Source organism: Monoraphidium neglectum, assembly GCF_000611645.1.
Source record: "Monoraphidium neglectum strain SAG 48.87 unplaced genomic scaffold scaffold01912, whole genome shotgun sequence".
NCBI lineage: Eukaryota > Viridiplantae > Chlorophyta > Chlorophyceae > Sphaeropleales > Selenastraceae > Monoraphidium > Monoraphidium neglectum.
The window spans coordinates 1-11,351 of record NW_014011716.1 but is presented as its reverse complement, the minus strand read 5'-3'; the positions used below and the strand labels follow the sequence as shown (position 1 = coordinate 11,351).

Genomic DNA, 11,351 nt, shown 5'->3' with positions numbered 1-11,351 from the left:
CCCCATCCCCCGCCCCCGCCGCCGCCCCCGCAGCGGTGGCGTCGCGCCGCCGCCGCCGTCGCCGCCGCTGCCGGCGCCGCCGCCGCTGGGGGGCGAGGCGCCAGCTGCAGATGTGCTGGCCGACCCGCCGGCTTGGTCGTGGTGGGAAGACGCGTCATCGCCTGAGTGGAGGGGGCGCCGCCGACGCGCCTTGCTGAGAGATTCCACAACAGGAGACCCGCTCCCATCCGCCGACGCCGCCTGCTCCGCCGCCGCGGCAGCAGCCAGCAGCGACGATACGCCGCCGCGCGGCCGGGCCTGCGGCGGCCGCCCGTCCTGCGGCTGCTGCTGCTTTTGCTGCCGCCCGCGCGGCGACGCGCCGCCCGACGGCCGAGGGAACCCGATCGCAACCGGCGCCTGCGGCGACGACCCCAGCGCGGTCCGCGGCAGCGCGCCCCCGCGGCCCCCGAGGGGGCTTGGTCCGTTGGGGTGCTGCTGCCAGCTGCCGCTGTGGTGCCAGCTGCCGTGCGCGCTGCTGCCGCCGCCGCCGCCGCCTGCGCTGCTGCCATAAAGGTCCTCCCCGGGGTGCAGCTTGCTGCGGTGCTCCTCGGACTCCCTGGAAGCGTGGATGATGTCAGCGCCGGTGTTGAGTCAACGCCGGTGGGCTCACCCGCAGCAGCCTCCACGGCCCGGATCGGTGTCTGCGCGGTGCAACAACGCACGATGCAGATAGCGGCGCCACCCACCCCGCAATCGCATTGTCCTGGACCTTTCAAGCCCTGTGGCCAACAAGCCCACCCAGGCCACCCCTCCACCCCGGTCAATCATTGCGCACCATACGGCCACGCCGCAGTGCTTGAAGAAGGCTATGCGGTGATAGGGCACCTCCTCGTCCGCAAAGCGCCGTTCAAACTCCTCGTATGACAGCTCCACCTGTACAGAATCAGCGGTTGCCGGGGGTTTAAGGGGGGCACCGGCGACGAAGGGTTGGGTCGGGGCGTTTGAAAGCGAGGCTGTCTGCGGGGATTGGTTGAGGGATCGATCCGGCGCCCAGCCCTGACTTGAGCGGCCCCAAAACAAGGCAGTCCCCTTGAACCCACCACGCGGTCGTGCAGGCGCGTGCTCCAGGCCGCGGCGCCGCTCTTGCGCTCGGAGGCTGCCTCTGTTTCCACAAAACCGACCTGCCCGCATTGGGATGGCGGGTGGGTGAGGGGTCGGTGCCGCGAGGACAGCAGAAGGGCGCACGCCGGCAGGCCATACACCATATTGAGCATTCCAGTTGAGAGAACAGGGGGGCCGCCCTGGGCGGGCGCACGTGGCAGGGGCTGCGCCACATCTGGCAAGCGGCTTGCATCAGCGCTCGCTTGCACTGCGCGACCTGGCGAAGACATGTGACACAGCGCGCGGCATCCTGGCCCGCCCCCGGCATGACTGGAGTATAGTTTCACGCGCCAAGGTGAAATTGGCGCGGTGCTGGGCACTTGAAACGATGGTGGACGAGTGCATTGTTGCTTCTCTGTTGGTCGCACCCACCTGCCACTGCTCAGGTTGCTCAACGCCACATGTGACGTCAAAAATAAGCGTCCTCCAAAATCGCCTAGCATTGGCCTGCTTGGTGCGGGACTCGCCGTGCTTGATGGGGACGCCCTGGCCTGGACTGGCACCGCCAGGCTGTGTGCACCCTCCTGAATTTTTTCTTGAGCCTCCGGGGATGGGAATGGACCGTGCAGCCATGGCGAATCCCGTGGTCGACAGCTCCGATGCTCGATGTGGGGTGCCACACGATTGAGGCGTGGGGGTGTATGTGATTGTGTGATTGGTGCTAAGGTTGTCGTGTCCACGTGTGTGCCACGCGGCAGTGCCGTTGGTGCTGATAAGGCCGGAGCCCTTGTCCGCACGCGCGCTGGCAGGCGGGGAACAGAAGGTGCATATGCCCGTTGGGTACCGGTACCCCGCGCGTGTGCGCATGAAAGCCAGGTCTGCCCCACTCATTGACATCGCAGTCGCTTAAATGTCCACCCAAATTGCTCGTGTAAGGTGTGGTGGAGCGACGCAGCACATTGGCCATAGGGTTGCGAGACACATCAGCGTGCCTGGCGTGTCAGCCCGCCACACCGCCGTCACCTGGCATGCACAAACGCCAACTTTGACGCTGCAGAGCAAAGGTGGTGGCTCGGCCATGCGGCGGCAGGCTCATTCCCCCGGTTTTGAGCCGCTTGAGAGACAAACACCGCGACAGATGGCACCACCGCTTCACGCTGAAGGTTTGTTTTTTTGTAAGTGACGTCCGCCGCCGCTGCACACAGCACCTGCATGAAGGCGCAAGCGCCGACCAGTGAACCTGCATCTGGATAATATGGCAGGACAAGACGCCAAGAGGCACGGGATGCACAACACACAATGTCCCTCCCTCGAGCTGCAGGGGCACCGAATGGCGTACACCAGCACTGAATCAGTCCTTGGCAATGGGCCCCGAGGAGCGTCCGTCCACAAAACTGCAGAGTGTTATGCTGCATAGCTCTGAAAAGCTCGCAGGCAAGGGTATACACAACACGTGCGGTCCCACAGCGCCCAGGTCCTGCTGCTGTAAAGGCCAGGATGACACGGTGAGGGGGCGCGGGGCCAAGGGTGCGAAAAGCCCGCAAACCAACCGGTTCGGCTTGTTCATGTGTGAATGATCATATTAAACGTTTGATGGAGTATTCAATATTCTGTCACCCGCCGTTCCTTGCGTCGATTAGGACATGGACATCCCGTGACCATCACGGACGCTGAAAATGTCACGCTGAAAAGCTCTGTGCTACTCCATTTGCCGCAAATAACACCATAAAGCATCAGCACAAGCACGATGGACGATCGTGTATGGGAAGACCTGCGGCACTCGCTGGCAGCGTCTGAGAGCCAGGCAGAGCTGTTTGCCGCGCTGGACGCATGCGCCGCCGCCTTGGACGGCCCCGCTGGGTCACGCAGAGCGCATGAAGTCGGTATCCCCGCAAACCCGGGGCAACCAAGCGCCGGAGGTGCAGACATGTCGCGCGTCACCGCGCGGCGGGAGGCCGAGCGGCGGCAGCTGCACGAGATCGCAGAGGCCCGCCAGCCGGGGCTCATGGCGGGGTGGGCAAAGTACTGTGCGGTGAGTGACCAGGTGGAGCTGCAGCCAGTGAGGTTGACAGGCACCCAAGTAATGAGTGGGGCCTTGATGCCGGAAGTCGTCGTCACCACGCCTCGTCATCAGGCCGCGCGCGGGGCTCAGCAGGGTCACCGCAGCCATTTGTTCACCCCCTGTCACCCGCAGCTGACGAGCCCCTGACCTCCACAACTGGCCCTTGGTCTTGCACTGTGTGGCTGTGGCAGCGGCTATCGCACCGCTCTCTATACACTCGCCCGCTGCCATAACCTTCTACCATGCCACATTGTCCGACCATTGCCTGCAGGAATTAAGGGAGCGCAAGCTGGGCTCTGGTCCGGGCGGTCGCCACATGCGGGACGGGCCCTTCTGCTGCAACATCAGCGTCTACGAGGGCGTCGTCTGCGAGAGCCGCGCCGACCCCGCCCACACCTGCAGGCGCTGCGGCCTCGTCTCCTACTGCGGCCCCGCGTGCCAGAGCGCGCACGCGGCCCGGCACGGCCGCGAGTGCACGTCGCGGCTGACGGGCGAGAGGTTTGTGCCATCGTACCTGCTGGAAGGGCGCCGGCCCTCGTGGCTCAGGGACGAATCACCGCTCGCTGCGCTATTCAGGAGGCCGCGCCCGCAGGAGTACCTCTGGGGCAACCTGCCCGCGTACTCGCTCCTGCCAGAGGCGCTGGTGTCCGCGGCTGCCGCGGCGACCGCGGAAGGTGCGGAAGCTGCGGAGACGCCCAGGACAGCAGGCTCTGGCGTGAGCAGTGCGCGAGGCCAGCGGCAGGGGCCTGGCTGCGGGATGCCAGACGGGAGCGGGGACGCGGCCTTGGCTTCCGCTCTGGGTGCGTCCGCGGAAGCTGTTGGCGTCGCCGGCGCCGGCGGCGCGCTGGCGGCGCCGCCGTTGGAGATGCATGTGCTGCTGCCGGCCAGCGGGGACCTGCGCCACGTCATCAAGACCATCAATAGACTGCCACTGGGGCAGCAGGACGGCCCAGCCGCCAGCGCACCAGGCCGGCCCTTGAAGCTGCACGTGCACCTGAACGACCACCATCCCAAGATCGCCCTGCGCAATCTGATGGTGCTGCAGCTGCTCGGCAGCTACGGCCCAGACGCGGCCGACGCAGCGGCGGCGATCATCTACTCCACCGCCCTGACCAGCAGCCAGTACGTCGCACTGCTTGACTGCTCTGTACGCGTGCTGAGCGCGACCAAGCTTGAGTGCGATGCGGCGGCGGCCGCCGAGCGGTTGCCACGGGGCTGCAGAGACCAACTGCTGGCGGGCCGCGGGTTCGGGAAGGGTGGTGGCGGCGGCGGCGAGGAGCAGGGCAGCAGTGTGGACGCCCTCACGGATCGCCTGGGTCAGGTGCAGGTGGAGCAGCAGGGTGCAATCACCAGCGGCGCGGGCGGCAGCGGCCTCAGCGAAGGCCAGCCGGTCGACTTTGGGGAGTTGGCCAACTCCTCAGAAGCCTACCCCGTCAGGTGGGTATGACTAGGTGACAGCCATGCTGATGCATCGGAGAGGTGTGCACGTGTGCTCGCTGCGTGCGTAAGGCCGTCACACATATGCGACGGCTCTCCCACAACTGCACACGGCTGCAGCTCTAGGGGCTGCAGTACTCACACACAAGCAGCCTGCAGTGCCTCCAAACGAAAGAAACCTAAGCGAAGGCACACAAGCGCCTGAAAAGTGAATTACAGTCGCAAACACAAACAGACAGCCGCAACTGGTCGCACGACGCAGGTTCAAGACCCCCATGATGGCCGGCGGTGCCCAGATTGTCGCCGACTTGCCCCCCGACGCGTGGGCGCTGCTCGCTGCTTGATCGGCTGGCGCGTGGACTTGCAGCAGGCATCAGACATGCGGTCCGAGGTCATGCACTCGGCGGACGTGATAGACAAGGTGCGCAGGCGCCCACGTGTTTGACCAGCCTGGACGCTCCCAAGCCGTGGCCCTGGGGTCACTGCTTGTGGCCGAAGGGCACATGAGTGCCAGCTCCCAGGGAGCGAGCTGGCACACAATTGTCCGGTGTGGCCGCTCACTTGGAAACAAAGCCTCCACCCGCCACTTCAAGGAGCGGTCATCGCCCACTAATAACCGGCCCTCGGCCCCGTTTTCTGCGCCGGCTGGCCCCATACACCCACAATCGCCGCCCCCAGCTTGATCGCAAGCTCGGCGGCCTGCGGCCCTTTCACCGCCTCGCCTACGACAAGTACCGCAGCCACGGGCTCTTCCTGCCCTACGGGGCCCTGGACGCGGAGCACAACGCGCCCAACAAGACGCTCCTGACACCGGGGCGCGGCTGGATGCTGGGGGACGGGCAGGACCCGCTGGATGCATGGCAGCTCGAGGTGCGTCCGGCGCGACAGCGGGTGAACGGTCGGGAACGCCTGGGCACGGTGCTGCTGCTACTCTAAGATGCAAATATGATTTAAATTGACCTGCGATAGCCTGCCTTGACCTGCAATGTCCTATGTCGACCTTTGTTGACTGGTGTTGACTCGCTCTGGTCTGCCTTGTCCAGTGTAGGGCCAAAGCAACCCTGCGACTATAGGGGTGCCTGGCTCTGTTTGAGCCCAAGGCGGATTGTCGTGCGGAGAATAAGATTGGGGCTCAGCCCCAATCCAAGGCTTGTGGCATCAAACCAACAATACGAGATTGACAGATTCACTTGCTCGTTGTCGCGTGCCGCTTGCCACCCCGCACTTCCCAGGAGGTGCTTGAGGAGGGTCGCCGCCGCGGGCTGCCGCCCAACGACCTGTATGGGGCCGCCTACGCTCTGGTCATTAGAGAGCTACAGGAGTGTGCGCGGCGGCTCAGCGGCCGCGCGCTGCAGGCGCGGCGGGCTGCAGTGCAAGAAGGGGCAGGGGCTCCACCGTGCTTACTGCATACGCGTGCCATCGGCACGGCGCCCTCTGCTCGCCATTCACCCTCACCCGCCTGCATTAGCAGCAGTACAAAACTGAACACACTGACAAGTGCCTCGAATGCTGCTGCCTGTGTATGGATGGTATCTGCTGGCGCCTCACCGCTCGCCCCCCCACTAGCCCTCTCGAGGCAGCTTGTCTGACACTCTTGATTCCGAGGTTGTTGCGCCAGGTGGGGCCGACATCCTGTTTACATGCGCCTCCGGCCCTGCATGCAAACCCGCAGGGCTCGTTCCTGCTGACCTGTGAAGACGCCGTCCACCTAGCACCCAGGCTGGCCCGCAGCGGGGCGCTGTTTGACGTAATCGACGTGTCGAACATCACGGGTGCGCGGGCGGGCGGGCGCGGGGCGAAGGATTTTGAAAGCGGGTTTCACGCCGGGATGCTCGCATGCGTGGTGCGCGAGCACACTTGGCTGCACTGCCGCCTGCCTCCCTGTGCTGCACAGTCAGCACCGTGGCGGAATCAAACGCGCGCCGTCGGCGCCTTGGGAGCTTCTCGTCGCATCCAGGCTGCCAATGTCATGTGCCTGTCGTCACCCTGCAAAACTGCCAATCAACAATCCTTGGCCGCCCGACCACGGACTCCCTGCCTGGTTTTAACGCATGCCGCCCGTCGCGCAGACAAGAACTACGTGGGCGTCGAGCCGGTGCTGCGTGCCTTTGGACCGCTGCTCAAGCCGCCGGCCTCCAGCCCCCAGGCCACGCTGCTGACCACCTTCATGAACTGGACCCGGTTCTTAAACCCCGACAAATTCGTCGCCGACGGCCTCACGCGGCAGGAGCAGAAGTGAGCCAATTGCCTTGGCGACCCAGCTGCTCTGGGAGTGCTCTAGAGGGGGCGAGGAGGATGGTGATCGGAAGGCAGGAGGATGCTTGCTTGCAAAGGGCCGTCCGGCCACCTAATCAGAGCCAGATGTACTGTACCTGGAGCCCGCGGTCAGGTTCCCAATCAACCTGAAACTGCATCACACGGCTGACGCGCACTGCTGCCTGGGCACTGCTGGGTGCAACCGCGCACGGCCCGCTATGCCAAGCTTTGCAGGCCTCCCGCAATTCAAGTTGATGTTCCTTGTGTTGATCTGTGTGCTCCTCCTGCATGCATCATAGCAGCATAATGGGGTTTCGACGTCGCCGACGAAGCTGATTTGAGTCTGCACACTTGCCGTTTCTGTGCACTTTGCCGTTGAAGGGAGCTGATCACGCGGTACGCAAAGCGCGCAGAGCGCCGCTACGGACGGGACGCCGCAATGGCCGGCTCTCTCGACGAGATCACCCAGGTACAGTCAGCGTAAAGGCTTCGGGGTCTAATCTGGCAGGCCTCGATGGTTCAGCAGCGCTGTTTATAGAAGCAAGCGTGGCAGCAGGACCACAGGCTTATTACTACCCACAGAAGGGGCAACATGCACACCCAAGCCAATTATGCCAGCTGGAATCATCCCGGCAGCCTAAAAATTGCCACCAATCTGGAATCCATAACATATGCAACCATCTTCCTATTGAGCAAGCTCCTTCGCTACTCACGTTTGCCGCATGCAGGGTCGCCTTGGCGCGGCGCTGCCGCTCATGTTTGACTACTCTGACCGCCTCCAGGCGTACCTGCGGTCAGAAGGCGCCTTCCAGGCAGCTTCTGCAGCGGGCCTCGCGCAGCGCAGCACGAACCTGCTTGTGCCCCCGCGCATTGGTGTGCCGCCGGGCGCGTCGTCCCACGGCGCGCTGCCCGCCGGCGGCGACCCCACCAGCGAAAAGGCGTACTGGCTGGATCGTGTCGCGTCGCACACGCTGACCGAGACGTTTGTCGAGTGGCGGCGCGACCGCGGCGCCGGCGCGGCGGCCGCAGAGGGCAGGCGGCGGGCTGGTGCGGGCGCGGGCGGCGCGTTGGGCGCGTCGACCTCGGCGGGGGCGGCGGGAGCGGCGGGGGCGTCTGGGCCTGACGCATCGTGGCTGCCTGGGCCCGGAAGAGTGGCGCGCAAGGGCCCGCACGGCGGCGGCGGTGGGGGCGGTGGCAAGGGGAAGGGCAAGGGGAAGGGCGGCAAGAAGAAGCGCTGAGAGGCTGAAGCGCTGAGTGGTGAAGTGGCGGCTGGAAGCTGTTGAGGTTTGCAGTTGTGATACAAAGCGTTGGTGTTGTGTGGCACAGTGCGAGACGTCTGGGTGCTATGTGTGGGGTGAGCTTGCTTTTGTTTGCGCCAGCCTGTCTTGATCTGGTGTAAGCCTGACACCAGTGCTGAGGAGCTGGGACGGTTGCAGGCACCTTGTTGCAACATACAAGAAGATCTGGGAGGGGCGCTTACAAACTCAACAGCATGCTACCAGGCAAGCACGTGTACTACCGTACATACATGACAGCTATCTAGGACACAAAAACCCATTGGCAACAACGTGCACGAATTACGCAGCACCAACCTCAGACAAGGAGGTGGCAGCGCTCGCCCCTCGCCGCCGCCGTGGCGCCGCGTGTCTCAGCGGCTGCCCCCCAGGCGTGCCTCCCAAGCTCTGTTTGCAAGGGATAACAAAATGTGCGCCTAGTCGCGGCTACGCAGGCTCCTGGTTGACGTGGGCCTGTATGCGCGCCAGGAGGTCGGCCTTGTTGCCCCCCAGGGTCAGCCCATGGTAGCGCAGGTACACCTGGTGGGGGCGCAGCCGCGGCGTGGGTCAAAGGCGGTCAACTTTCGTCGAGGCGAGGAAGAGGGGCGGCGTGCTGTGTGTGATGTGGCGCTGAATTGCGGGGGATGGTGAAGAAGGACGGTGGGTGGAGGTCCACTTTGGTCAACCCTAAACCCGGAACCCCTAGACCCTAGAGCCTAGACCCTCCCAAGGGGGCGGGGTGCTGCAGGCATTAGCTCCGCCCCACCTTGAGCTGGTCGTTTGTGAGGCGCCCCAGCTGGTCGCTGTTTGCGAGGCTGTACCAGTCGCGCTCCGCATACAGCTCAGCGGTGTGCGGCTCGGGCTGGGGGGTGGTGTGGTTGGAGCGCGCACTTGAGGAGGCGCAGTGCATGCTTTAACTGGGGTTTTAGAGTGCCATTACGCGTGGGTAACGCTTTGCAGATGATCAAGGTTTGGGGCAAAGATTGTGTTTGCAAGTATGCATGGCAATACAAGGAGCTCATGGGCTTGGATGCCTTCATGGACAATCAGGGTCGCTGCGACGCCAATGGTCGCCAATGCAGTTGGAGGCGCAAACATGTCTTGTGAGAAGGAATGAGAAAAGGCGTCCCACATCAGCCTGGTGGCCCACAGCCAGCAAACAAACAGCACACAAGTCTGAACCCTCACACACGCTCACGCCCACATGCTCACACGCGCACACTCACGTGCACTCACAGATACAGTCACACACGGCCCCCGCAGCAGCCACGCGCTCACCCCCGCCTTGCGCTTGGCGCCGGCCGTCTTCCCCGCCGCCCCCGCCCCGTCAGCGCCGTACACTGCGTCGCTGAAGGCCTCGAAGGTGGGGCCGTGCTGCGCCAGGGTCTCGTCATCCGGCAGAGTGCTGTCCTCGATGTCACCACCCAGCTCCTCACGGCTGTACTTGAGGGCCAGGCGCTGCGCGTGGTGTGTTTGTGTGAGTGTGCGCGTGCAAGTGTGTGCGTGTAAGTGTGTGTGTGTGTAAGTGTGTGTTTTTGTAAGTGTGCGTGTGAGTGTGTGTGTGTGTGTGTGTGAGTGCGTGCGCGCGCACATGTGCATTGCGTACAAGAAACGCAACCCCCAACCCCCACATCCTAATCCCCCATACACTGCCACTCAATCTAACCCCACCCATACCTCCAGCATGTCGTAGTGCCTGTCAAGGGCCGGGTTGCTGAGCCCCCTCAAATCCTCCGCAAACTCAGGCGACAGCGCCACCGCAGCCGCCACCTCCTCCGCCGCGCGCACCTGGCATGGACGGCGGGCGGCGCCGAGGGGTGCGGGATTACGACGGGGCGCGGCGCTCGCAAGGGGCAGCGCGCGCGTCCAGTAAGCTGGTGGGCGTGTGAAAGGCCGGACGTGGCGGCCACGGCGCCCCGAGGCGCTGCTCGTTGAGTGCGTGCGCGGGTCTTGTCGGGCCTTTGATAATATGAACCCTCAAGCCCTGCTCGCCTGCTCCTCTGTCGCCTCTGGCCTGTCTGCCGCCTTGATCGCGCCCCGCGCTCCGCCCCGCTCTGGGAATCGCATCTCGTCCCGCCAGGGCAGCTGGAACATGTGGAGGCCGGGTGGCGTCACCTGGTGTGTGTGTGTGTGTGTGGGGGGGGGGGTGTTTGTGAGAGTATGTGTATGTGTCTGTGAGAGTGTAGTAAACATGTGTGCGGAGATGAATTTGTGAACAATTGTGTGTGGTCTTGTGCACCGTGTCCTGTGTGCATCATCAAACAGCTGATAGATGTATCCTGGGGGCCTCTCCAGAGGGAATGTATGTGTCTGACAAACTATGTGTGTGTCAACACGTGTGGGTGTGTGTGCGTGTGTGTGTGTGTGTGTGTGTGTGTGTGTGTGTGACCACTCTGTACTCACACGAAAGCTCGGTCTGATGACCGTTCAAACCGCAACCTTGCCGACCCAATGCCGGATGGCATGGTATCAACAACAACCGAGCTCACTCAATGCAAACGCACTTGTGCACACACACACACACACACACACACACACACACACACACACACACACACACAATTCCACAAACCGCCGCCAGCGCCGCCCACCTGCACTCCGTCCGCGTCCACCAGCTCCCCCTGCGGCGCCAGCGCCACCAGGACGGGCGCGGTGCCGGCCCGCACCACCAGGCGCGCAATCGCCACTTTGCCCTGGGGCCCGCGCGGCGTATGCGGGTGTGGGGTGTGGGGGTGGGAGGAGAGGTCTGGAGTGGGAGGGTCTGGGAGGGAGGGGAGGGTAGACGCCCCTCCCACCCGACCACCGCCCGCCGGAATCCGGCATCACACGCGCCCCGGTTACTGAAGCGCCCTCTATGGCAGTTGAGTCAAGACTGCTGAGCCTTTTGAACCCCATGGTCACAGCCCCGTATGGTGCCCCCAAGAGGGGCGGCGGCAGCCGCTGCAGCTTCGCCGCACCTTCTCCTTCATCGCCCTCCACAGCGCTATGAAGGCCGTCGTGCTGCCCTTGAGCCGCCGCTCGTCCGGGTACAGGAAGCGCGCGGGGGCGACGACGTGGTGGGGGGCGAGGGCGGCGGAAGCTGGCTTGAAGCCGAGGAGGGCGAGGCCGGCGGGGCGGGGGGCGCGGACCAGGTCCAGCTCTGAGTTGTCAAAGACGGCCTTTGGGGGGGGGATGCGTGCAAAAGCGAGATTGTGTTTGTGTGTGTGTGTGTGTGTGTGTGTGCGCGCGCGCGTGCGTGTGGG

The 11,351-nt window shown here is 64.2% G+C and overlaps 3 protein-coding genes across 3 annotated transcripts; 2 read left to right on the top strand and 1 right to left on the bottom strand.

Moving 5' to 3' along the window:
- Positions 1–2,827: 2,827 nt before the first annotated feature.
- On the top strand, positions 2,828–4,923 carry MNEG_9371 (hypothetical protein; the record flags this gene model as incomplete). Its single annotated transcript, XM_014042159.1, has 3 exons — positions 2,828–3,112; positions 3,414–4,579; positions 4,842–4,923. The coding sequence occupies 3 exons, from the start codon at positions 2,828–2,830 to the stop codon at positions 4,921–4,923; spliced, it is 1,533 nt and encodes a 510-aa protein (XP_013897613.1).
- Positions 4,924–4,958: 35 nt separating this feature from the next.
- Positions 4,959–8,073, top strand: MNEG_9370 (hypothetical protein; the record flags this gene model as incomplete). The annotated part of the gene is made up of 7 exons (XM_014042158.1): positions 4,959–5,000; positions 5,258–5,449; positions 5,812–5,949; positions 6,252–6,351; positions 6,649–6,814; positions 7,217–7,304; positions 7,564–8,073. The coding sequence occupies 7 exons, from the start codon at positions 4,959–4,961 to the stop codon at positions 8,071–8,073; spliced, it is 1,236 nt and encodes a 411-aa protein (XP_013897612.1).
- Positions 8,074–8,556: 483 nt separating this feature from the next.
- MNEG_9369 (hypothetical protein) lies at positions 8,557–11,078 on the bottom strand (the record flags this gene model as incomplete). The annotated part of the gene is made up of 6 exons (XM_014042157.1): positions 8,557–8,649; positions 8,876–8,971; positions 9,388–9,567; positions 9,787–9,897; positions 10,701–10,802; positions 11,067–11,078. The coding sequence occupies 6 exons, from the start codon at positions 11,076–11,078 to the stop codon at positions 8,557–8,559; spliced, it is 594 nt and encodes a 197-aa protein (XP_013897611.1).
- Between the last annotated feature and the right edge of the window lie 273 nt (positions 11,079–11,351).